Consider the following 27340-nt stretch of genomic DNA (forward strand, 5'->3'; position numbering starts at 1 on the left):
TTATTTTTGTCTTCCCAATATATTTTCTTCCCCAAAATATCAACAGAAAGCAAAATATATGAAGCATTGAAAGACCCTCAGTATGCATGTATTACATATTGTTGCAGAAATGTGCTTTGGAGTTGTAGAGATTCATGTATTAAAAAAAGAGGCTTGTAAGCATGAGTCGTTGCTTCTTTGACAGGGAGTAAATATAGATCTCTAAGTTAGTTTGTACACATTTTGTACCTTTTTTAAAGAATGTTACTGAATACAGATTTTTATATGACTATGTTAAAAGATCTAATGTCATCACAAGTGAGTAAATGTATAGTAAATACAGCATATTCACACTTATTCTTTTTCTGGTAATGTGTTATTAAATCACTGCACATGTATTTAACCCAGGAGACCGGGCCCTCCTTAATAGCTAAAAAAACATACTTTACATTGTTTTATCAGCTCAATACTTCATGACTGAATTGCTTATAAACATAATTTTGAACTGATGACATGTTTCAGAAGTCCACTACAGAAAAGGACACATCACTTCTGTTTGGGGGTTTCAGAGACATCAGCTGTTAAATGCAATGGATTTTCATCTGTGATTATTATTATAATCCTGAATAAGTTCATAAGGTCTAACAGGAACCTCTAACTGACAACAACTATAAGTAACTTAACTATTTATATAACATACTGCACAATTCTTTGTCTGTGAATGACATTTTAAGTTATTTTATAAACAGAACTGCCATAAATTCACTAGTTCCAACATCTCCGATGTAATCTTTGTTTTCTGTTTTCTTGGGCCACTATAATAGTAACTAGTAGTAATAACAGTTTTTGACTGTTGGTTGGAAAAAGCAAGAAATTTAATTAAGTCATCTTGGATTTTATTTTATTTTACTGTTGTCTGACATTTTATAGGCCAAATGAAATATCGTTATTGATTGAAATAATCGGTAGCTTAATCGATGATGAAAGTAATCGTTAGTTGCAGACCTAAACGAATGAACAAGATATATGTCCATCCATAGCTGTAAACATACAAAACATCAAATAACTGTTTGCTGTGTGAAACAACAATGTCTTTTTCATTAAATGTGCAGCCCAGTTTGTGGCAAAGAGGTTACCATTTCAAAAGCTTTCTACATTTTGGGGCTTCAAAAGAAATCCATTTGAAAAAGTTTGCAATTATCATTACTTTTACGCATTCAAAGGTCAAAGGTCTGAGGAGAAATGCCTCATTGTGAAGTTACAGGTGTTTCTTTCAGCGTCACCTCTCTCCTCTCAGTCTCAGATGGACTGACGGTTGTATTCTTGAGAAGGATGCATCCCGTCGTAGTGAAACTCTCTCCACTGCTCGGTGCTCTCTCTGGTCCTCTCGTTTTGTTCTGGAAGATTGTGAAATTTTTCGGGGATGAATGAGCTGGTCGAGTGAATGAACTCATCCCCCTCAGCTACATCAGAAATCAGGGTTTGCATACCATCGTGCTCCTCTTCAGCGTAACTCTCAAACTCATTCCTCTTCTCCTCGTGAAACTCTCTCTTCCGTTCATCTGCAGCCAGAATCTGCCTCTGCTCAGCTGCAAGCACAGAGGAGGAGGAGGATGAATGAACTGAGCATGAAATGATAAACATCATAGATTATGTAGTTTATTGTCATATTAACCCGGCTGCTATTTGCTGAGTAGGATTTGCTGATGAAGCAAACATGACATCAGGCACACAAACAGTACATATAAAGCAAAGATTTTAATCTATTTTAAACACCATGAGTTGATGTTATACAATATACAGTTCACTTTTTGGAGAACTACATAAAACTTGCTCATCTGTGCTTTTCTGCAATGACAGCAGCTTTTTGGGCTTTGTTTGGGTTGCTTTGTGTTTTCCTTTTTTTGTAAAAATATGTACTGACAGAAAGTAAAAAAAATATTTTCTTTACATTTCAATCTGGACACCCTTTGGGCAGGAACCACAGTTTCAATTCAAAGCTAGTATAGACACACACCTACTCAACACCATGACTGTTAAACATCATAAAACCACAACCTCAAAAAGATCCACACTACTGAATCTTTGTGTCTGAACAAAAGCTGCTTTTTGTGACCTTCAATAACGCTGGTATTTGTGGTGAAGCTGTGATTCACAGAAACTGCTTGTATCCAAGGCCGACACACACAAACATACAAAACCTGGACCCCCAAGTGACGGAAGGAAGTCTAATGAGTCATGTCTCACCTTTTTTACTGGATACAGAAAGATATGTGTGGGTAGAAAGCAAGTCCATCTTCATAAAAAACTCACAAGCCCACATGTACATTGAAGTTACTGGTTGAGTGACTGGTCTCTGTAACTGTTCTTCCTGTCCATACTTCCTAATGCAATATTAGTGTAAGTGATTGAGGACAAAATCCTTGTCCTTGTTTGATCCAAAAATACATCCTAAAGTTCAGCAGAAGTTAATATGAGACTTCAACAGTCTGAGTTAGACACATCAAGTGGGTATTTTCCAACACTGCAATCTCTTTAGTAAGGATGGGTTCTGGTAACCCGTTCCACTTTGGATCTGGTTCCAAGTTTGTACTAATATAGATACAGAAGAGTGACCTGCATGTGACCTCTGACCAGCAGCATTTAACATGCGAAGAAGAACAGAACACATTCAAGTACTCGTCTGTCATATGTGGCCAAGAATGTGTCAGTGAAACTCATACACTAGTAGTAACATTAGAAAGCTTCTATAGCTCAGATAGGAAAGGTTTGGGATAGCCATGCGTAGGCTTTCCAAAGTCAGGTCACAACATTGTGACCTTTACCAGAATTCCCAGCACAAGCCTGAGCATGCAGCGGGAGTTGGAACTCATGTTGGAAATACAAGTCACTTTTTGAATTACAAGGTTTAAAGTTTATAAGATATCCAGATGAACTGCAGATCAGGGAGTTGCAGAGAACATATTTAATAGGACAGTATTGAGAGCAACTACCTACTATTTTTGGTTTGTTATCCTTTTCAAACATTGCACAGCAGAGTTAATCATCCATAATTTTCTTCACCTGACACACTACAGCAGACCAGCTTCTTCTGGCTCACCAACTCCCACAAAAACAAACAGTCAAACAGCAGCATTCGTTCAGAGTCTGATGCCTACGTTTGGATGTCAAAGCTTTGCTTTAAATTGTGCCTCAACATGTCCACCTACACAAACAGTTAGTACATATATCAGATATTTTCCTTTGCAAATTTCATTTATCTGCAAGTGGGATGTTGTGCTTTTATGTCATTATCCAGCAGGAGAGGCTCCTCAAAGTGAGCACACTTTATTTGTCTCACTTTTTTTTTAAATGGTTTTTCTCTGACCCCTTTTTGCCTGTGTGTCGGCACATTCCACATTCAACGCCGAACTGCTCACCCACTCACTCGTCCATCTCAGTCTTTTCACTGTGTTTTACTGCTTTGTGTTCATTTTATCCCTCCTTTAGCTGCACAAAGTGTCATGTTGTTGATACACACACGGACCCACTGTATGTTACACAACTCCAACTCAGAGCAGCAGGCTCAGTGTGTGCTCTCACCTTCCTGTTGACAGAACTGTACATAACAGTGCTGTTAAATCACTCTTGAATGTCAAACATTGTACAATATGGGAATTTTCACACACTTGTAAAGAGGATATTCATGGATATACTCTGAGGTGAGCTCCATGCTGCCCTGTGGCTCCTGCTGCAGCCTCCAGCAGAGGAAGCAGAGCTGCTGTGTGACCAGACACGTCTGACTCTCTGGTCTCGGGTCAGGCCAGGTTCAGAAAACAGTTAACAGCTGCTGGCTGCCACAATTAAAACAACATAAAGGTCATCAATATCATCTCTGTCCATTCAAACTGCAAATTAAGGTATTCAGTTTCAAGAGTAATTTCATCTATCTGTGAATTTTCTTAAATAAATAATAAATATAACGTGTGGTTATATTGTACAAAAATAAGTATTATTTTTTTTACGCAGTATTCAGATGCATAATATCATGTTATCAGTACTTTTATCTTGTTTAGACGATAAATGCTTTGTTTTGTCCATGTCAATCACATGAGCATTAATTCTTTCTCTCCCAGTGGTTCTGATGTTTTTGTCTTTACTTTTTCAAAGGCCTGTTGTGCAGGACAATTTGTCTTGGAGCAGAAAATGTTTCATTCAGATCATTTCAATCAGATAAATTCGAGAATCAAATGTCACTTTGTTGATACTGGTGCTGCCCTTTCCTGTCTTTTTTGGACAGAGTTACACCCATTTCTAGAAGATTTCTCATGCACATAAACCCTCACTGGATTTATTTCAGCTCTTTAGCAGATTTTTTTGTTTTGTTTTGAGAGGTAACAACTGTGACAAAGTTTAGCACACCATAAAGTTTTAAAGACAGGTGTGTAGGATCAAAAACTCTTCACCGTAAGGAAACTATATAAAACTGTACCCTCACTTTATCAATATTAATAAATCACTAGTAATAAAGTCAGTACAAGTGATCAACAGTGTGCAGGATGTTTTGGTTTCTGAAAATGAGAAAAAAAAAATTCTTGAGAGAAATGGTTTCACAATGACTCATTATTTGTATTAATGAAGGAACAATTTGGATGCAACATATTGACTTTCAGCGTGGCATAACAGTGAAAATATCCTATATAATAAGACACAGATGCCAACAATTACCCCAAACACACAACCACACACACCACCTTGGCTGGCCAGACCTGAATCCAAACTTCCACAAACAAAACCCAGAGTGAACTCACCGGTAATCTCATCCTGAGACTTCACACCCCGTCTGCTGCGTCTTCTGAAGAAGTTTGATGCATCGGCCTCATTCATGAAGATCTTCTTAAGCAGACCTGCAGTGGGAGCAGGAGAGGATTCAGTTCACAACATGAAGGGATAAAAAGAGAGAGGATATAGAAGAGATGCAGCTGTTGCAGGTCCTCACCTTGTGGGTCTCTAGAGCTTCCTGTGCTGCTGGGCACAGCTGCAGAGTCGGCCTCTGGAGACACTGGGCCAGGGGACAAGACATGAAGGCTCTAAATTAAAACAGGCTCCCATGCTTACCTCTCCATGAAATACAAAGGAAACAAACAGTCATCTTCACTCTATTTGCTTCAAAGATGATCCTGATATAAGTTCTCCTGCAGCAGACTCACAGGAAAGTACATGAAGCACGGCGAGGAGGGCCAGCAGGGTTGCATTTGTCCAGGACATCTTGAGTTCTGTGTCTAAATTGGTGAGAGATAACGAGTGGTGAGGCAGACCAGGAGGGAGAGGTGAGTAAGATGTATGTGAGAGGTGGGGTGGGAGCCTGGAGGAATATTGACCGCTTGTGAGAGGAAAGGGAGGGAGTGACCATGCAGATTGGATAAGAGGTTGAATCCAACAAACAGCAGAGAGGGTTTCCAAGTGACAGAAGGTGCCGAGGATTTAATATTGACTTGAAAAAGTTATTGTGCTCCTTTAACCACTTATTTTGTTCTGTCATTATGCTGCAAATAAATGTACGTTTTCTGTAGCAAATCCACCATGTACCTTTTGTCTAAATCTTTTACTTAAGTAAAAGTACTACCAGTGTGGAAATACTTGTTTACAAGTAAAAGTCCTGCTTTCAAGATTTCACATATGTGAAAATGTAAAAGTATATGCATCAAAATATACTTAAAGCACCAAAAATAAATGTACTCAATATGCAGAATGGCCCATTTTATAATAATGCTGATCACATTTGAATTACTTTACATATAAATGAAGTCTTATCTTAGCTTGTAATTACACATAATAATGTATTTGTTGATTAAATTTTGTATTATTAATACTGCAGAGTAACAAGTGGAGTAAAAAGTTACATTTTTGCCTCTGAATTGTAGTGGAGTAGAAATACTCAAATAAAGTCCATGTACAGTACTTGAGTAAATTCACTTAGTTTCCTATTTCTTTAATCATAGAAGGGGAAATTTATAGGGCTCACTATTGAAATTACACCACAGCCTGAATATGCACCAGTTGCCTGGTTAATATCTACTTGCAAGAAAAAAGATGGATGTCAGACAACAAAAACAGTGACGTTTCTGGAAAAAATTGGCAGAAAACAAACGATGCCCAGAGCTGGAGAGTTTTTCTTGCCAAATGTCTCCTGTGCAGATGTAGCTGAAAGAGGCCCCTCAACAAGGCCGCTCCCTCTGCTTCTGCATAAGGTCCTGCTGGAAAGTATGCAGCCTTCTGTTTGGCTAGCGTTTTTCCCACCTGAATTCTGGCTTCCCCCCAGAAAGGACTGAATGTTTAAACTGTTTGGGATTGTTGCTCAGGAAAGTGAGAGGAAGTTGGAGGGGAAGGTTTCAGGACGTGTTGTAAGTTTGCAAGTAAGTGAGAGAAGCATGTAAGAGGAGGAAAATCTTTCTAATATGCACCAACTGATTATCAGTCTGTTAGTTTTGAATTCAGGAAAAGTGGTACATGCTGCTTTTGATTTTTGTGCTTTAGATAGCAGGTTATCTCAAATACAGACATAATCTGATGGGATGTTTGTCCAGTGTGCAAGGAAGTGATTCGTTTTAGGATGTTACTCAAAACTCAAAAAACTTAACATGGTAAGATGTAGAATATACACTGTTTCTTAGTGCCAAGTAATATACTGTCTGTTTGTGGTGCAAATCGGGTGATAAGACAAAATTATATACTGAACACTAAAGTGAAGAATTATCCTGACATCTAACTAGTATTCACCATAGGCCCTACATATAATATATATTCATGCTCAAAGTTAGAGGTAGAAAATACTAATAACAATAGACCACATCAACAATAATCTGACTAAACAGCAAAATATAGGTAAGTATAAGGGGAGATGTCCCCGGAGCTCCAAGTAAAAGTCTTGCATTTAAAAACCCTACTTAAACAAAAGTATGTAAGCAAACTATTATCAGCGAAATTTACTTTAAGTATAAAAGGTAGTAGCGCATTTAATTGATGTATGTTTAATGTAAGCTCATTTTACCTACTTTAGAAACTCTTGGGTAGTTTAATCTGCAGCAATGCATTATATAAGATCGTCAAGTTTGTAGTGTTGCTGTCCTGTGAAAACCATCTACCTCTAAAAACTAAACTTTTCATGAGCTCAGAGAAACTGCCCTGTTTTCAGCTTTGTTAAATAGTTTATTTAGCTTAAGAAGTAGGAGGATTTTTTCCAGCCCTTAAAAGAATACTTCAGTAATCTTACACATATTGTATTGTTTGAAATTTGAATATCTGTTTATATATTGTGCATGTGCAGCATTGAGGGGGGTACAGTTGCATTTCAATGTATTCACAATTTGACATTGTTTTCACTGGACAGAAATGGTATGAAAAATTGTAATCTGTAAAGTAACTAGTAACTAAAGCTGTCAGACAAATGGAGTGGAGTAATGTAAAGTAAAGTACAATATTTGCCTCTGAGGTGTGGTGGAGTAGAAGTATACAGTTACATAAAATAGAAAGTACCTTGAATTTGTACATAGCGACTAAACAGACATATAGGCAAATCTTGTGCACACCAGACACTATGGTGTGTGCACCACATACCTGTAACATCTCATGAAATCATCTCCTGAAAGATATCTGGTGCGCACCAGATACTTGCTCGTGAGCACCAGATACTTTCTGAGAAAGTTATTTTTTTGACCATGTCCCTTTAAGTAGGCCCACAGTAGGCCCTACTTGAGTAAATTTACTTAGTTACATTTCACCATTTAATAAATTAACCTTACATCAATGATGTCAGTTGTCAGGTGAAAATAAAAATGTATATTTTGTCCATGTTTTCTATTTATGTTTTGTGACTTTACTTGTTTTTATATATCTTTTTATTCCCCTTATTATGTTTGTTGTTTATTAATTTTATTGTTATTGTTTATTGCAAAATACCAAAGCAAATTCCTCGTATGTAAAAACTGTAAGTGAAAACCTACTTGGCAATGAACACGACTGTGTTTCTGACAATCTAGGCCTGCAGCATTGCCTCCAGTAAGGGCCGCTGTGGGCCGCGCTGACAACCTCCCTGTCTTATCCAGCACCAACAGTTAGGTGGCGCTGTTTCCCCGCTGACATTTTGATGACACGGCTGTGTGGTGGCAGTCAGGCAGAGGACACACTCAGATCAACCAGTAATCACCATCGTCTCTCACACTGCCATGGTCTGTGCAAACGAAAAAACAACAGCAGCGCTTCCTATTTTCTACCGGGAGTGAAAGTTTAAAGGATAAAAAACAAAACCATGCTACTGGACGCTACAATCCCGCGGATGTAAGCGACATTGAAGACCAGAAAGTAGCCACCACCACACCGAAACCACGAAGACGAAGCAGTCGGTGTTTTTTTTGCACGCTCGGAGGGAAAGACGGCATCCGGCCAGAGAAGAAGCTCCGAGGTCGGGGACTCCGGTCGGAGTACCGCTCATCGTTTCTGGTGAGAATCCTCAGTTTTTTGGCGTAGTTTCTGTGAATTTAACACAGCGAAACATCGGCTGAACCACCGGTTGGAAACATTTACACCACCGTGCGTTGACACAAAACAGGTTTAACAATGTAGCAGTGTTTAGTTCGAAGAACCTCCGTGTGAATGCAGCCGTTTATTGTGTTGAGCTTTCCACTTTGTCCCATTCACCGGTGAATGGTCGCATTTAACTAAAACAAACTGTGAGCTTAGCCACATGCAGCATTAATGAATGGTAAACTAAGTTCAGAGTGGTTAATGGTTTACCATTCCTTCCTTTGTGAGTTCATGGTTAAACATTTGCGTCTACTTTGTTGTTAAATACCACACGGAGCAACACAAACATTCTCGCTGGTTAGTTGTTACTAAATTGTATGAGGTTTGGTTGTGAAAGAGAGGGAGGGCTGGCTGGCTGCTCTGCATGTATCGTCTTGCATAGTTGCTACCAAAACATTCACTGACCCACATTTCAGCAATGCCCTGACCAAATGTTTCTCAAACTACTTGAAGCACAGCGAAAACTGTACCAGCCTACACACACACACACACACACACACACACACACACACACACACACACACACACACACACACACACACACACACACAGTGTGTATTAACAACTTTAAGACCTTTCAGCTGTTTGTAGCAAGGTCAGGGCAGGAGCCTGTACGGGAAACAGCTTGAGAAAGACTGCAGTTTCTAGGAATCTCACCCCAAGAGGCTGCTTTCAACGAATTCCTGTACTCATGTCTTCTTTGTATGGGGAGTTAAACTGTGTGGTTGTGAGATGAGTGTGAGTTTAGCAGGATGTCCAAAAGGAAGACATCATTGTTCTGGAGAGGGGAGGAATGTTTATGGCAAACTGATGAGGAAGTTTGGTGTGAAAACACCCAGGAGCCTGTGTGGTTACATATTTATTGCCACATTTATTGTTCTCATGTTGTTATTGGCCTTATCCTAAGTCTACTGACTCAGGGTGTGTGTGGTAAATGTATTCAAAATCACTTGTAAAACAATCAAACTGATGGTCACAAATATTAACATTAACTTTAATAATTACATTCGTTTAGTCTTTAATTATAGCTTGTTCAGAATCAAAGATTGGAATCAAAAATGTCCTGAACAATAGGGGGTGCAATTAGTGATTATTTTCCACTATCAATTAATCACCAGATTATTTTCCAGATTAACTGATCGTTAAGTCTTTTAAATGTCTGAAAATACAGAAAATTGACCATCAGAATTGACGTCTTCCGTTTTCTTGTTTTGGCTGACAAAAATGTATAGTTATTTGAAGCTAAATATTCAGTTTACTGTTATAGAGAAGAAGAACCAGCAAATGTTCACATTCAAGAAGTTCAAACCAGTGAATATTTGGCACTTCCTTTACTTAAAGCATCACTCGAACAATTATCAAAACAGTTTCTAATACATTTATGTTGATTAATTAATCGATATATTTTAAGAAACCAAACTTCTCAATGTTAAATGTCAAACTGAACAATAACAACAGGAATTGAACACAAAAATATCTGATGGTAAATGGACTGCAGTCTTTCGACCACTGAAAGCGCTTTACACTATATGGCAAATTCACACGCACATTCAAATGCTGATGGCAGAGGCTGCCATGCAAGGAGCCAACTGCTTTTCTGAAAGGAAACTAATATTCACATTGATGGCACAGGAAGCAATTTGGGGTTTAGTATGTTGCCCAAGGACACTTCAACATGCAGCCCTTTAGAGGAGCTGGGGTTCGAACCACCGATTGTCTGATTAGTGGACCACACCCAAAAATAAGTGAAGAAGCAGCATTTAGTGCCAGCTTTTGACAGTTCAATTCTGTTTTGGTTCTGTACCCGGTTCTACTTGTCACTATTTACAGTCTGTATTGTTTTGCTGATGGCTGATGGCTGCTGCAGCACTTTCTCTCATTTCCTGTGAGGAGGTTTCAGTGTGACAATCACAAGCTGTTGAGTTTCCTTGCAAGATGTGTATCATCAAGGAGCTTTAGGAAGTATGTCTGTTTTGGACTCAAAATACCGTGTGTTACGCCTGGTACCTGCAGGGGTACAGGGAGCTGTTGGGGGACAGTGTGCCCGACTGCCTGTGTGTGTTGGTTCGACGTGAGGTCGTTCCCTTGGAGAAGGCCTAGGGGATGCTGGTGGCAGGGTAACCTGACCCGCTGTGAAACAGCTGTAGCCATGCGGTGCTGATCTCTCGAGTCCCAGTGCAGATCAGATGATTGGTCCAGTATGTGTATTGGGGTGTCTGAGTGGGAGCATGCACATTAATGGTTGTGTTTTTTTAGATTCATTCTCTACTTTTGAACATGCTATGATACATAGAAAGATTTCAAACCAGACTTAATAGACTTTTTGGGGTGATTTAAATTCCTGGACTAAGGTTTTGCTAATACAAGTGTATATTCTCTCTGAGTGTGTGAGCTCATGTTTAACCGGCAGGCCAAGACAGCTGGCTGAAGGTTAATGTGTCGCTGCTCTCTGGGGAGCAGCTGCTATGTCACAGGCACCACTCCTATCTATAGATAGCCATGAATACAAACTTCTTCCTCTTTTCTCTGCTGCATTAACACAAGAATTCTGGCACCAGCATGCAGCTCAGGCCTCTCATATGCAGTTGTCTCACAAGACAAATGCTGCTGCTTGCAAGTTTGACCGCCTCCACTCCCCGACTCTCTGAATCTGGAAATGTCTGGTGGTAGTAAAGACCCTGCTGCAGCCACTGAGCCAGCTGGCTGAGAACCTGTTTGATCGAGTTATACAGTAATAACTTACACCACATATCTGGGTTGTCATCTGCAGTATTAATGTCTGAAACAGGTGAGGGACAAATATTGCCTTTTTTCCCGTCACTCTTGGCAGGATTTGCTGTCTGAACACTTGTCTGGTCTTTATTTGGAAGCAGGCACACACACATCTTCATCCAAACCAACGTTATTACAGCCAGCATAGCATCGCATATTAGGGATCAGGTGTTCATAATTAAGTTCTCACTGGTGTAATAAAAAACCATGTTAAGTCCATGTGTTTAGTTTTTTAATTAGCTGAATTTAGAAACCCCCAGGCCCGCTCCACCATGGCTCAGTAAGTTTTTCTAATTAGGGATTGAGAAAGTAGACCACTGTTTCACAGCTAAAAATAAATGTCAGGTTCCTTCTTAATGACATTATCAATTTTCCATTTAATTAAAGGCTCAGTGAGTTTTTCACCTCTCACCAAGTTAGAAAGAAAAAGTACCACAAAGGAAAACATGTTTTTCCTCATTTCTTTTGATTCAAATAAAACAACCATAAAATGAATCAACAATGAAAATCATTCATCAAGCTGAAATTCCAAACATTTGCTGAAATATGATGATTTGCTGATAAACGAATAATCTGACAACTAAAAAAGCATTTCATTGAGAAAATAATTGGCCGATTAATCAAAAGTAATTGCCTATTGCACCCTATAAATGATTCATTGAAAAATAATCTTGTGTTGTACAGTCGTAGCAGAAAAAAGTCAGTTACAAACAAGATACCACCTTAACTTTCTGAGCGGTTTGCTGTAATAAACCATGCAGGCTGTTTGAAATTACTACAAAGGCTAATGAAGGCTGTTTGTGTTTGCAGTTTGATAGGGAAACTGATATTCTGATAACCCCATCCTGCCGTCTGCCCCTAGTTAGATAGCAGCGTGGCCTGCTGTTTTCTTTTCACAGCCATGAAAGGCTATCAGGACCTGTCGGTGAGACGATGAGAGCTGTGCGGGCAGGAGGGGGAAGGCTAATTGTCGCTCTCTCTGATGCTAATGCTCTGCTCACTAACGGACGCCAGGTGACTTGACTCAGGTTCAGATCAGATGAGTCCACGCCTGGGCGATTATGTCTGTAATGAGCTGTGATAATCATGCTGCCTTTTGTCTGGAATGATTTACGGCAATTAACATATCTATCTATTGATGCAGATATGGGGAGAAATTAACATGTAAAATATTATTTTATATACAAAGGATTCCAACAACAAAAATTGGATTGAATAAAAAAAAACATAGTCGTGACACTAGTCTGCTTCTGTCAGATCTGTTGATGTCATTGCCCTGCTTTGAACCCAGCTGGATCCACAAGGCTTATCTGTCACAGTTCATGCTGGCCTTTCATCTTGTTCATAAACCCGGTAAGTTACCAAGTGTAAGTGGTGCTTTAGATGTATAGTTTTCAATATATTTATGAAGGGAAATTCATTTAAAATATTTTTTTTTTTGCACCTGCCAAACGAGTTCACGCAATGGGAAAATCTCTGAAAGAGTCCCCATTGTGTATATATGTGAGCCTACATTTATCTAGAATATTGAAAGCAATAGTAAAAGTGGATTCTTTCTGTGACAAATGACAAATGCTGTCATTGTTATAACTACACACAGAGTCATGTGGGGCAATTTACAAAATAATACAACTATCGGTAATGCAGAGTCGAATGTCTTGTCCCGGTTTCTAAAAAGGGAGTATTTATTTTTTTACTCTCTTATATCTTTGGAAATTGCATAGCTTTGAGTTTTAGACTTTGTGTTTCCTAGGAAATTATTTAGTAGAGACATTAAGCCACCCAGATCTTCATGTGTCACGTTTCGTGATCAATTTAGTTAGTAGATGACGGCTAAACAACAGCCACACTCATTAAATACGTAACGTCTGCTGTGTGAAATGGTCCATCTGTTGATTTCCCCTGAAGGTTAATGTTGTATTTCTTCTGATGTTAGTGGAGGTGGAGGTGGAGGTGGCCCGCCTCCACTATAAAACACTGTGGGAAAGCCGGGACTGTTTGTCAAGTAAACCGAGCAATCGGAAGAGGTGACCTTGAGCTCTGGGAATTCTGTATTTTTAGGGCTGTAGCTATTATTTTCATTATCAATTGATCTGCATTGATGAATTGTCTGGTCTGTAAAACATAAAATATACTGAAAATCCTAGAACATGTGGTGACTTCATCAAGTGTCTTCTTTTATCTGACCAACAGTCTGAAACGTCTAATATGATGGTGTGATGTAAGACTAAGAAAAGCATCAGATTTGATTGATACATTTGACTTGAACACCATTTTATAGCTCAGTGTACCGTTAAACTGCAGCTATGAATCTGCAAAATTGAACTTGGTCGTCTATCTGAGTGCAGCCAGTGTTGGTCAACAGAGAACGCTTAGAGAGGAGCAGGCCTGTCACTCAAGCCGCTGTAACCATAGCAGCAGTGTTAATCAGCTAGTGTTGAATCTTATTGCTGTGAGATCTGTGGCTGTGCGTCACTGGCCTGGCCTCCTTCGGCCACAGGCTCTGGCTGAGATGTCTGTTGTATTTCACACACACACACACACACACACACACACCTTCACCTACAATGCATTCCCTAGCCTCTTACCCTAACCTTAACCATCACAGCTAAGTGCCTAACCCTGCTCTGAACCTTAACCCATTTTAACTCTAAAACTAAGTCGTAAACAGCCCTTGAAAATTGTGGGGTCCAGCATTTTGGTCCCCACAAAGCTGTCAGACCCCACAAGTATAGTGGGCCCACTCGCACACACAAACACATCAGCCCTGACCTGTCTGTCAGCACCACTCTGCTCGGTGGACACAGGTGACACGTGAGACAAGTGTGAAAGCAGGGTGAGGAAAGAATGTGCATCAGGGTGATGGAAAGGGTCAAAGAAAAGAGGCAAAATATGATGAACCTGGGCTTTGTTAAGTTCAAACTGTTAAATTCTTACTGTTTAAGTAGAAGTGAAGTAACCTGCTGCAGTATGTGGGGGAAGCATGCCTGCCTGGTTGTCATGCTCAGCTCAGCACCATGCAGCACACCACTACCTCCTGCGTCTCCTGAAAAAGCCTTCTATTTACTGTGTACAATGCAGCCTTTATATAAGGCCCCCATAATGGAGCCAGCTCCTTCACTCATGTCCTCATTGTCTTGGCCAGGATGAGAAAAGGCTGCTCTTTAGAAAAGCAAGGCTGAGCTCACCCGTGAATCATGCCAACAGTCACGCTTGTTCTCTGTCTTCTTCTGTGAGCAAGGCAGCAAGGGGAGGAGAGGCAGGCAGGCAGGCAGGCAGGCGTTTTCTAGGGCCCCCCATTCTCCTGAAGGTAGTGACACTTTAGGTGGTTAACTGAACCCTGTAGGGCCCGCAGAGAGGTTTGTGACCTTGCTTTTCCTGTTGCTGTGGGTGGCCCAGACAGCAGTCACCCTATGGCAATGATAGTGACTGTGGTGTGATTGGTTAGTCCAGCAGAAGTGGCACAGTTGCGGAGACTCCTGCAGTGAAGCTCTAGTCTGGCATTGCAGGACTTCTGCAGGGGGTGCTGGTTCCTCCCAACAGGAGCTCTGGCCTTACCCTTTTAGTAGCCGTCATGTTCACTCATGGCCGCAGCAGGAAAAGAACAGAATGCATATGAAGCATATGTCTGTTTTCACCACTGCAGCATCCATAATGCCCCCACCCATCCCCCCGTTTCCCCTGCATTCACCCGACTACATCCTGCAGACTGTACTGCCATGAAAACAGAGAAAGGAAAATGCAATTTAACATACAGCTGGTGATGTCAAAGAGTCTGTGTGTCTGTGAGGCGAGAGTCATGTTATGGCGTGTTTGAAGGCTGGTTCAGGGAATGAAAATGCAGACGTAGTCGGGGGAGCTGCAGGAGTGTGTGTGTGTATGTGAGGGCAGTGTGGGGTTTCCATAGGGTGTGAGATGGAAAATCAGCATGCATGCAGTCTCCTTCCGTGCTCTGCATTTTCAACATGGAAAAAGCAGCGGGGTTGCGATGGCAACAAATCCCAAATCAGCGCAGCGCTCGGACCCCACATTTCCCCCACTTTCTTCCTCCTCCTCGTCCCTGGCCAACTCCCAGCAGATCTGGAGCTCAGACCTCAAACCGGCCTACTTAGGGGAGCAGGGATAAGGCTTGGAACAGGGATCATGTCCAAAGCTCCACACTCGATCCCAGAGCAGGAACGTGTGCCAGCGGATACGGGTGCACAGTAGACAGCTCCCCTAACTCACAACTGCTGCCATTAACTTTCCATGGAGCATTCAGAAAATGATTTGTATCCACGGTCTGCTGGATATTAGGTCTTATCCCGGTTATTTATGTGATGTTAATGTGCCTCCACATTTACTTTCATAAACTAAGATGGGATTCTGGATATTACCATGGAAACTGAAGAGAGATTGACTACAAAAACCAGCAGTGAATGGCCTGCCAATTTATTCAAATTTGGTGGCAGATAATCCTGATTTGAGCTTATTCCAATGGTTGTAAACACATTATAGTGATTTTGTTTGTCCAGAATAATATCAGAGTGAGGGCTACAACTATCAGTTATGTTCACTATTGATTAATCTGTTCAATTTCCATTACAAGTTCTTGGAGCCTAAGCTGACATCTTCAAATGCCTTGTTTTGTTCAACCAGCAGTACAAAAGCCAAATGTATAAATTATATAATACAATGATATAAAACAGAGAAAAGCAGCCAATCGTCTCATTTAATATCAGGTAATAAGTAAATATTTTAGATTTTGATTTTTGCTTTATTAAATTATGAATCAATCATCCAAACCTGATTAATTTTCTGTTGATTCCTTGACTAATTGTTTCATAACTAATCAGAATGTTACATTTGTATTGAAATCAAAACATGCTGGGAAAACTGTCGCCCCAGACTATTAAAAAAAAACTATTGAGACTATTAAATCATCAGTGTTTTGATTGGTAAGTTGTCCTCTTCAGGCACCCTTCAACCGTGGGGAATAAATAGTTTTCCATTGGAGTTATGATACATATAGCACATGTTGCAGGCTGTGTGTAAGGCTGCAGCAGACGAGCAGTTAACACAGTTGCTGTTCGGTGGTTCGACAGACTGCTTGCCCTTGCTGGAGCTGATGTGTCGTGAGGCGGACTGATGTGAAGCTGTTATGACAGTCGAGTTGACTTTCTGCCTCATCTCAGTTCCTGGAATAATTAGATTGATTGTTGCTTGACTAAGAGCACCAAAGAACAGCATGTAAAAATGTAGGATTAAAGCTGTAAAAATATATATTCTGACCAGCCTGAATTGAAAAATAAGGCTGCAGTGGAGAAGAGTGCTGTTCAATATTTTTTATAATAACAATGTGAAAACAATATGAAAGGTTTTGCTTGTAGTGAGGAACCTTCAAGGAATGATCACCTACACCTCTAGCTCTACTTTGTGGAGCTTTTATACCAAGTTTCAGCTCATTGTTAATCTGTCAGGTATGCAACTACACTATTTTAGTTCACTCTCACTGCTCTCATAGCGTTGTATTATATTTGGCCGCACCAGGCAGCAAAAAAGCTCCAAAAACGTACTGTATACTACGTGCTCAACAGCAGACAGGTGCAGTTAGTGACAAGCAACTGAAATTTCCCGCAGGGGTTGGTAGACACCAAAACCTTGTGTAAAACCTTGTTTATAACAAAAGGGAGAGCTGCATCCGTATTGGTTTTGACTCCACCAGGGTTGCCCCTTGTCTCTGGATGGTATATCTCATTTGGCCTGGGAACGCCTTGGTAGGGATTAGGATATCTGGAATAGCCAGCCTGCTGCCACTGCGACCTGACCCTGGATAAGTGGAAGTTAATGGATGGATGGATGGATGAATGGATGGACCGATTGATAGCATGAAGAAAGAGGAGCCCAATCCCAATGTCCCCCCTCACAGACTTTGAGGCGCGTTCCCAGGAAGTCCATGAGGGCTTAGGGCTGTCCCACTGTCAAATCGTCAAGTGCGCGAGGGCTTTCTCGCGGAATTTTGAGCCCTTTTTAGACCCTTTTCTTAAGTCCGCATTTCTGCAGACTTTTGCTGAGGGAATTGCCCACAGTTCACAGTGGTATGATGTGAAACACAGGGGTTACCAAGGGAAGCCCGGAAGCGAGAGAAATATCACGGCAAAGCCGCGTTATAAGAGAAGAAGAAAACGGTAAACAAACAAGCATCGACACCTAGGCTGATGTCAAAATTGTTGAAAGTTTTCTTAACTTAAGATGCTGCATAGAACACATGACGTCAGAGGAATGCAATAACATTATTACACACTTAGTTTATTCAACTATTTATTCTATATTTATATATATTTATTCTGCTTAATGATACTGTTTGACCAACAATAGTGTATTCATTATTGACAAATATATATTGACATTTAGGCTACCTCTCCTCCACTCTGTAGGACGAGAGCCTGCAGGACTTAAAAATAAGGCAAAAACATAAAATAAAAAGTGTGCAACGTGTTTCAGCGTCGTCAAGGTAACGTGATAAAGTGGCAAAGTGCTGTCCTTTACAGCATTTTCAGCCCTTGCAGCCTCTTAAACTCAATCACTTTCCAAGTGACGTCAGTAAAGTCTGTGAGGGTTCAGGGCTTAGGGCTTAGGGGGGGACATTGGGATTGGGCCAAGGAGTAAGGAAACATCAGGAAAGAGAGAGGGTGGCATGTGACAAAGATGGATGGCCAGAATTAAACCCGGAATGTCACGGGAATGTAATGGTATTCATCCTAACCACCTCTGGATGCATTTTACTGCCATGTTGCACAATTTTTGGGTATTCGAGTTCATACTTTTCAGCTACCTCACGGCTATCTGCAGCTGTGAATATATGAAGTGTCATTGCGTTGTTTAAGTGTTCATAATCTATTGTTTCATATTTCGTCTTTGTCCTAGTTTACTTTGGCCTCAAGCCCAGTTTAGACAGACAGTTGCTGCTGTCTGCTGTGCGGAGGGAATGGGGGGAGATGATTCAGCAGCAGCACAGCCTATTTCTCACCCCAGATACTGTTTTTTTTGCAGACATATGTTTGTTGTCTATTTATGTGAAGATAAAGTTTTAAATCAAGGATATTTGTTCACTTGGCTGCCGTTTGTTGTTACAATCCAGTCTCCATTGCAACAGTGATCAGTAATTTTAGTTATTTATTAACTATTTAAGAAATATATTGTTGTAAACTGAATAAGTTTGGGTTGTGAACTGCTGGTTGGACAAAACAAGACCGTGGGCTCTGGGAAAGATTTTCACAATTTTGTGACATTTCACATTAATGTAAATGGAAGAAATAATTGATAGATGACAGATGAATTCATAATAAAATTGCTGTTATTTGCAGCGATGTTCTGAGAGAAGTTGTCTGTCTGTCATGCTGTTATCCAGTGGTCGCTGTGCAATGATGCAGGGAAAAAAGTTGACTGATGAAATTAAGTTCAGATCAGGGCTTCTTAAAGGATTGGTTCACATGTTTTCATGTCTGTCGTAAAACAATACATACACATGACCATATTTACCACAAAACTATTTTTGGTTGCTTTAATTTTTTTTCTGCCCATATAGGCAAAAGAAAGATCCCTTTCCGCTGCAGTTCCAGTGGAAATGATGGGGAACAGTCCGTCTTCTTTCTGTAATAATATGATGCTTAAACAGCCTTTAGTTAGACAAATCAAATAGGTATTTGCCCAAATGATTACCTATATACTTAGAAATCAAGAAAGCGCTGTCGAGGGAAGCACAAAGAGGGAGCTTCATTCTAAACAAGACTAACTTTTGTCACTGCTAAAGCTTCACATTTCCTTTTGCTTGAACTTTTTCACAGAATGAGGACTTTTTTTGATATTTTTTCTTGTATCACTTGAAATTGAAATCACTTAAGGAAGTGGTCTCTTTGCGGGTATGGAAAGGAAGAAGAATTACAGCAACCAAAAACTGTTTCAAAGTACATATAGCCATGTGTGTATTGTTTCAAGACAACTGTGAATCCTTTAACTGATAATATCAACATTTAGATGGCAGTCTTAGTTTCAGCCATACTCTGTTCCACTAACATGTACTCCAAAGGCAGTAAATACTTTGACACAGTTTGGCTCTGGCTCTGGACTCAATTCAGGTTACATAGTGATATTTGGAAGACAAAAGCTGTCACAAGGGAATAGTTGACAGGCAGCGAGCCCTGAGGGGCTGTACTAGTCATGTGTTTTCATGTCTGTTGTTAATCATCATCGCTGCAGACAGACACTTGTCCAGATCTGCAGTAGTAGTGGAGTCATCATCTCTACATTGAGGTCACAGGGAGAGGCTGCTCCTTCCAAACATTTCCTAATATCTTCTGTCTTGATTTGACATCTTTTTACTCTCCTCACACAAATTCTCTCTGATTTTCTCTCTCTCTCACACACTCTAGCTCTTACAGTCAGTTACTCTCATGCACACAGTAAATGCTGCTGGAATGTGGGATGTGGACTCTATGTGGCCCAGGCTAGTCCTGCTCCATTCAGCAGCAAATCCCCCTGGTTTAGGATTTGCTTTTACAGTCCGGTGTGCCAGGGACCGTACTCACCCGTAAGAATCTCTCACCGACTTGTCATGTTTTTTGAGGGGGAAGAATGTGAAGTAATGTGCCTGAATGAGTTGAGTCATAATTAACGTTGAAGTGCTATTGGCCTGTGTCATTGTTCGCCCAGTCAGATACCAGGTGACCTAACAAAGTCTTTGGTTTCAGTTTGTCTCTTGATATGGGATTGTGAAACATGGCTGCGGGCTAAAGGCAGTTGAGATTACAGTTTTTTTTGTCAGTGAAATGTCAAGGCCCGCATCAATACTTCAGCTTACAGAATCTGGAAATATTCTTCTCTAACTTAAACAAGCTGTACTGTTGTCGTCTTACAAAGGTTACAACCACATCCGAAATACGTATTGTTTTATTTTTCTTCCCCAGGCCTCCCCTTCCTGAGAGCTCCATGGAGAAAATGAAGCGGTTCAAACGACGTCTCTCTCAGACGCTACGAGGCAGCCACACTATAGACGAGTCGCTGTCTGAGTTGGCTGAGCAGATGACCATCGAGGAGAATGGCCTGAAGGATAGCGGTGAGTTTTTGAAGCCATTTTGATGTTAATTGAATTGCAAAGTGGAAAGAGTCGCTGTATCCAGAAGTATTTTTGGATGCAGCATAAATTCCCATTTGAATGTTTTATGATGGTATTCTCGATATTCTTAAATCATACATACATACTCGTTTCAGACATGGCATCTGTAATACTGCTGCCTTCATCTTTCTGTTAAAGTAATGTTTTTTTGGAATTCATATAGGGTTTAATGATACGGCGAGATATACATGGTAAATCCATCCAACCGTTTTAAAAATTTTCACTTTAAACCAAAAAGATCAACCTCAAGGTTAGTGCTACATGAAAATAGAAATATGTCAGCTGTTAGAGATTTTGCTATATGGTTTGATGTATCACTTTATTGTCTCTGGGATTATTATTATAGGTAATGTTGTAAATCAATGGTCAGGACTGCTTTATGACAATATTGGATTTTGGCATCAACGTAACTTGTTTTGTCAGGTATTTAGGATTTTCCTGTTTTTCAATTATTTTTTTCCAGACAAAAAAATGTCTATTTCTATATAGAGATATTGCAGTATAGTATTATATATTCAGTGATAGAGGATTTTTTACAAACCATCTACTCCTACGTTCATAGGTCTTTGTTATGTCTAACTTTTCTAAACATGACAAGACGATTATTTATGGGTAAATCTGCAATGCCTACGTGATGTTTGACTCTTGGTACGTAGCATAATTGGTGCTGCTGGAGATCAGTGGATCAGTTAACTGCAGTTCAAGTACTTTTTATCTCCATCAATAAGTGAATAAGGGAGTTGTAGTCCAACCATTACCAAAACAGCCATGACTTTTACAGAAAAGTAATTTATTTGCTCAATTTTAATGGCCTTCAGCTATCCTCTAGTGGTACTCCAACATAATTTTAAGCTCAATGATTGGATATGTCTCGCTGAAATGCACCTTGGAAGTTGTGGTTTACCTTTGTCCTTAAGCTTTTACTTGCATCCAAGCCTTGGAAATCGTCTAGTTGCTGCTTCAGAAAATGAATATGACTTTTACAGGAATAGCTCCTTCAACTTTACAAATCTATGGGCAGTTTGTCCGACATGACTCTGTTACTCAGTTACTGTAGAGACACTATGTTCGACACTTGCAGATTCTGTTGTTGGTTATATAACTCATTCGGATCCTATTGAAGGTTGTGGCCTTCAGGCGTTAAAATAAAAAAGTAAAAGTGGCACAGCAGCTTATCTCTGCTGAAAAATCTGCAGGGTGCGATGGGAGGGAGCACGCCTCGGTGTGCTACCACATCGTTGCCATGGCTCTCAGTATCTGGAAACCCTCTGGAGTTTCCATGACAATGCCAAGGCAACTTGAATGACTTGGTGAAACCAGCCAGGCATGTTGATGCATTTTCCCTTTTTTTTTTTGCATCTTTCAGCTCTTCTTCTTCTTTTTTGGCCACCCCGAGACCCCCCTCCCTAACCCCCAAAGCTTCTTTCAGGCCTGTCCTCAGTTTTCCTCTTGTCTTTTGTTCAAATGAGAAGTTTTTTCCCCCCTTCAATCAATCTGATCATCCAAGTCGTCCCCTCCTCCCCACCTCCCTTTGAGAACTTACTGGACTTTGTAAAGAGCTTTTTGTATAGTGATTAACACCAGGTTTGGCCAGACTGTTCTGTGCTTGGTGAGTTGGGACACAGAATCGTGTGTGTGTGTGTGTGTCTGAGCTTTCATGAGGGGATTTCAGCAGCCTAGAGAGGAGACAGAATGGAGTAGCCAGATGAGATGTGATCTGAACCCTGTGATTGGGGGGAAGCGTTCTGGTTCTGATCTGATTATGTAACACTTATAACTCAGGCCAGCAGCAGCAGCTGCAGAGAGAGAGATGAGAGAGGTGGCACAAGGACCTGGATATTACATGGGGGGCTTTGTATTTTTCTGTTGTCATAGGAAATCTAGGAAACGCCTCATTGGTGTTATATGGGAATGTTGATGAATACAACACAAATACAACAACAACAACAGAATAACAAATTGATGACATGGTTCCTAATATAGTGCATACCAGATGTTCTAGTTTTGACATCCACACTGATAAAACTGTTACGTCACACAGCACTCTGAATCAGCCTCGAAAAGGCAGCCTGAATCTTGTGAGCTTAATTTTAGTAATAAGATTTAACTTGTGGAAGCCAGACAAATCAGAAAGCTGTAGGGGGATGGTTTAGATGGTGACTTTACCTGCTTCCTCTCAAAGCTTGTAAACTGTTTATTGTATGCATTGTAGATATAAAATGAAGCATGATTCATGTTAAAGATACATTTGACAGAACAGTTTCCATGTTTTTCCAGCTTGACAATCACTGCCAATTGTTGATGACCCCAGTCAGGAGTGCATTTATCTGCATAGGAAGCTGTGATGATGAAGGAAAGCACATTCAGTTATCAGTTAAACAGACCAAAACAAACACCTATTGAGTCTAGCAAAACTTTACAGCGACTAAAACAAAATAGTAGTTGGTTATGCAATTTGCAAAGTTGTTTAATTATGTTCATATTTCAATACATAACCTATGTATCGGGTAGGGATGTCACGAGAACCGATCCATCTGTATCAAATCGATGCCAAAATTCTGAAAACATGACAGTAGTCATTCTACAGTACCAGGTGTACCTGGTAGGGCTGGGATGATATCATTTGACAATAGAAAAATCTCTATTGTTTACAATTATACTCTATTATTTATTTTGTTGTGTCACAAATTCCACACTTTGCACACTCACATTCCGCGCTTAAATCTCCAGCTTAAAACTAACTTCACTGCTGTCCGTTCTTCCACTCTTGCCTTGTTGCAGGGAATACATTTGCATTCAGAATAAACAAACGTGGAGGAGAGGGAAGTTTATGCAGAAATAAGCAACACTGAACAGGAGGACAGTGCAAGCAAAGACGAACTCAGAATGCACCTGTCGTTATTGGTGAAATTAGTGACCATCCTAAAAGTGCAATAAAATCCATTTCAATCGTCAACAACTGCTTAGTTTTTCAACATAGAAATCTCAAACCTTTGCCAATATAGATAGAGACCACTCATAAACAATTCACACATGTGAGTTTGTAAAGTTCAGAAGTTTTTTTTAAAGGGATTTATGGTTTTAGATTTTTTATGCAGTCTGATAGTATCAAATCGGGTATCTAGAATCATGGAATTTCACTGGTATTGTTATCGACTACTAAATTTCTGGCATCATGACATCCCTTGTATGGGGTTACTTTTGGCCGTTAACTAAAATATAAATGGGTTTGCAAAGCATTGAACAAAACTGCAACCCAAAATTACCATCATTCCTAAATATAGCAAAGATTACAATAGCTATGTTTCCATTTAATTGTCATGCAAATTTTAAACAGGCTTTTGAAATGTCGCAAAAAAGAAAAAAAAAATTAAATGCAAAATATGTGCATTTATATCAGCTGGTTTGGAACAAATAAATCAGGCCACGGCAAGCATAGTTACGTCAGTAGTTGACGTTACCCATGGCGGTAATAAACAAGACGTATGGGTTTCAAACCAGAAACAAAACCAGCTGCATGGAAGTGATGGGCATTGATCTTAGAAAAACAGAGAGAGGTCCTCAAGAATGTGTTTTAACCCCGACAGCGGAAACAGCTGAACAGACTTGAAGTTTGCTACGTCAGAAGTTATTCGGCAAAAGTGTTTCCATCTCCCATTTAGTGCATTTACTCTTTTTCAACAAAGGCAAAAACCACAGCAAGTGAGCGTAAAAACCTTTTTGCAAAATTAAGAATTTTTTTCTTGAATTTTGCCATTTCCATCAACCTTTTCTAATGCTATTCAAAGTTCACATAAAAAAACGTTGATGGAATCACCTTTCTTTACATTTCACATTGTTGCTCTTGAATGATAGTAATTTTGCAGTTTTTGTTGGATTGGTTGCAATCCCGCATTTCTTTGCCTTTTTTAACAGCCAAAATGAACCCAGTACACCTGTCCGCAGACTGTAGCTACCATAGCTGCCACCCTTGACTTGTTCCATTGCTGCTTCAGACATATGACACGGGCTCAGTCTCATTCCAGCCTCTACACACTAACCCTAATCTACTCTGCCTCTGTATGTTTGGGTGGAGGGTTAATCATATCCAGGGCCATCCCAAACCAGACAGTGTTGAGTAAGGGTCAACCGTAAAAAGACCATGCACATAAAAAGTAAAAACACCTAAAAACTCTTTCTCTCTGACCCTGACAAACTAATCTGTGTGCTCCTTAACCATCTTTCTTTTCTGTGATGGAATCGTCTACTCTATGTTGCCTATATATCTCGTCCTAATCTTCATTGCTCTTCTTGCACACGTCCTACAGTATCCATCTGTCTGAGCTCTTGACTGCTTAACAGCTTCTCTGGGGCTCCATTTTCTCCCCACTCTCACTGTTGGTATTTTAGTTGGTGCTATACATAATAAATCTTTCACCTCCATCAGCTCAATTCATGCTTTTGGACAAATGCTCCTCTGTCTGGCAGTTGTAGACCCTTTTTTCAAAAGAGCCAAGATACACTGCTGAGACTACAAGACATGTTTTTTACATAGACTCTCTCAGTTATCTACTTTTGATATTGTAAATTTACTGTATTAGGGTTACACTGGAAGAGGGAACACATTGTAACTGCCCCAGCTCTGTAACAATTACATAACGCTTGTTTCTGTGGGAGAATGTGATATTCTGGACAAATCAAAGCACATTAAAATTAGACCGCTCCAAATGACTTTGGTTTTGGTAAAGCCAAAGTACCGTTACTTATAAGCGGCATTGTGTTTTGTTTTATGATGATTTCAGGTGTGCTAAATAATACGTTTCTCTCAAATTCTCAAGTTTTCATGTAGATTTAACACATTTCAATACCCTAAACTGCTCATTTCCAGAACACAATCTATTGTATAATCTGTTGTATAGTATTTCATCCGTGCTTTACTTTTACCATCTCTGTGTCTGTCTTTTAATGGATGTTGGCACAATTCTTTTTTCTCGAAACCAGCTGTTTCCTACTGTTTATCAGTCTCACCTGTTTGACTTCTTCAATTTCTCCGTTTTTAAACCTGTGATAAAGAAAATTCAGAATTCTTCTCATTTATGGAAACATACGTTATGTTGAATAGAATTTATTTAGCATGCAATGACCGTCTTACCAAGGCACAGAAGTTAACTGATATTACATGCAAATCTATGCATCAGTAGATTGCAAGTTAAAACCTCTTATGTAACTGTGATTTTTTTTATACAGTCTGGTGTTTTGCCATGTCAGTTAGTGCATCAGAAAACATTAAGTCCAGCAAAATCCCTGAAATCCTCACCACCTTCCAACTACTATTAAAATGTTAAATGAAGTTTCAGCCAACTAGGCTTTTATTGATGTGTACTGAGATTTGATGTTTGTGAATGTTTGGAAAATGGAACCATGTAATATGCTTAGACAAAATTTTTGATTGTTTTTTATGATTAAAGCTCATACTTGATAAAGAAATAACATATGATCATTCTGAAGTACAGAGTATGTGAATAAACAAAGTTTTAGAACTAACATCACGCTTACAACGTGAAGAAGAATAATCCCTCGTGTGCTGTTTAAGCTTGAGCATTTTAGCACAAACAGTTTTCTCTGTTAATACTGTTTCTCACAATGTATTCAGCATACACAGAAAAATGCACTTTTATAATACATTTACACCACAGAGAAAATTGAAGTGTGAAAGTCGTTGACCTGTTTAGCTGATGGTCAGATTATGCTGTAAAAAATTGTCCTAAAGGGCAAAAGTGTTTTATAGTTGTTTTGAACGGGCACAATCGAAGGCGGAGACAAGTTCAAACCTTGCCACACACCGGGTCAGTATCCAAGCTGATACTGATCTTATTAACCATGTGACAGATTCACATTAAATGTAGCTTCTTTGTCAATATTTTCATTACCAGTTACATCCATTCAGTCACAGCCTCAGATGCTTAGTCGATCACAGAGCAATGTGCATCCGTACGCATGTAAAATTATTTTTATTTGTTTTTTTGGCATCATTCAACAAAAAAATGTTGCCTTATTTCACAGAGCCCATAGTGAGGAATGGTCGTCCTCCGTCTGCCCACAGTGTACACTCCTTCCTCCACCAGTACACAGGCTCCTTTAAAAAGCCGCCGCTGCGACGACCTCAGAGCGTCATCGGAGGAGGCCTGGGCTCTCTAATGGTCATGCCTCGCAACGGCAGCCGCCTCGGTGAGAAACACACACCATCACATCCAAGTACACAGGCTGGGATCACAATTAATAGTTGAACTTTAAACAGAGGTTCAGTACAGGAAATTCTTTTGTGTGTGTTAATAGGTCGAATCTGTTTAGAAGTTGCTACAGTTGCTAAATTTTAATACAGATTTCTGTTTAAATTTGATGTGACGCTGCTCAAAATAAATGCTTGCATATACAATGTCTACATACAAAGCTAAACTCCTTGTCTTACACATTTCTACTGAGTCAGCTGAGCCTACAAACACACTGACATATTGTGTGAAAACATGCGCTCAAACAAACCACTGCTAGAGGCATATGCAGACACATGCTTATATATCAGTACGATCATTCCAGTGCATATCCAGTCACACAATGAGCCATTTGTTAAAAAAAAGAGACTAAAAATAAAATTCTTTGCTTCCAGCAAACCAGCAGCTTGGATTCTCAACCCAGATAAAATATTTAAATTCACAACTTTCCTTAATATAAACATAACGCTGGGAGCAATGTGCTTTATATGTATGAAACCTGAGGTTGTTTAGGCATGGGAAAATTACGGTGTGATGTATGGTGGTATGATTGTCTTATAAGGCCCTGTGGCGTTAAATAAATGAATAATTATTATTATCAGTCAACCTAATATACCTGTATATC

General features: G+C 39.8%; 2 protein-coding genes across 2 annotated transcripts in view; one reads left to right on the top strand and one right to left on the bottom strand.

The window, feature by feature from the left end:
- Positions 1–240: 240 nt before the first annotated feature.
- Positions 241–5259, bottom strand: ucmab (upper zone of growth plate and cartilage matrix associated b). Its single transcript, XM_038705995.1, is given in 5 exon segments — positions 241–1376; positions 1470–1568; positions 4770–4865; positions 4958–5071; positions 5169–5259. Coding segments are annotated over 5 exon segments (465 nt in total). The 5' UTR covers positions 5227–5259; the 3' UTR covers positions 241–1278.
- Positions 5260–8118: 2859 nt separating this feature from the next.
- Positions 8119–27340, top strand: part of LOC119893683 (cyclin-dependent kinase 17-like) — a 31287-nt gene continuing 12065 nt past the window's right edge. Inside the window, exons 1-3 of the mRNA XM_038705998.1 lie at positions 8119–8457; positions 20259–20407; positions 26510–26674. Of these exons, the coding sequence (XP_038561926.1) occupies positions 20281–20407; positions 26510–26674 (292 nt within the window). The 5' untranslated portion in view covers positions 8119–8457; positions 20259–20280. The remainder of the gene's footprint in view (positions 8458–20258; positions 20408–26509; positions 26675–27340) is intronic.

Source organism: Micropterus salmoides, unplaced genomic scaffold (genome assembly GCF_014851395.1).
Source record: "Micropterus salmoides isolate LMB-PRFRI ecotype aquatic unplaced genomic scaffold, ASM1485139v1 Ms_hic_scaffold_8, whole genome shotgun sequence".
Lineage (NCBI taxonomy): Eukaryota > Metazoa > Chordata > Actinopteri > Centrarchiformes > Centrarchidae > Micropterus > Micropterus salmoides.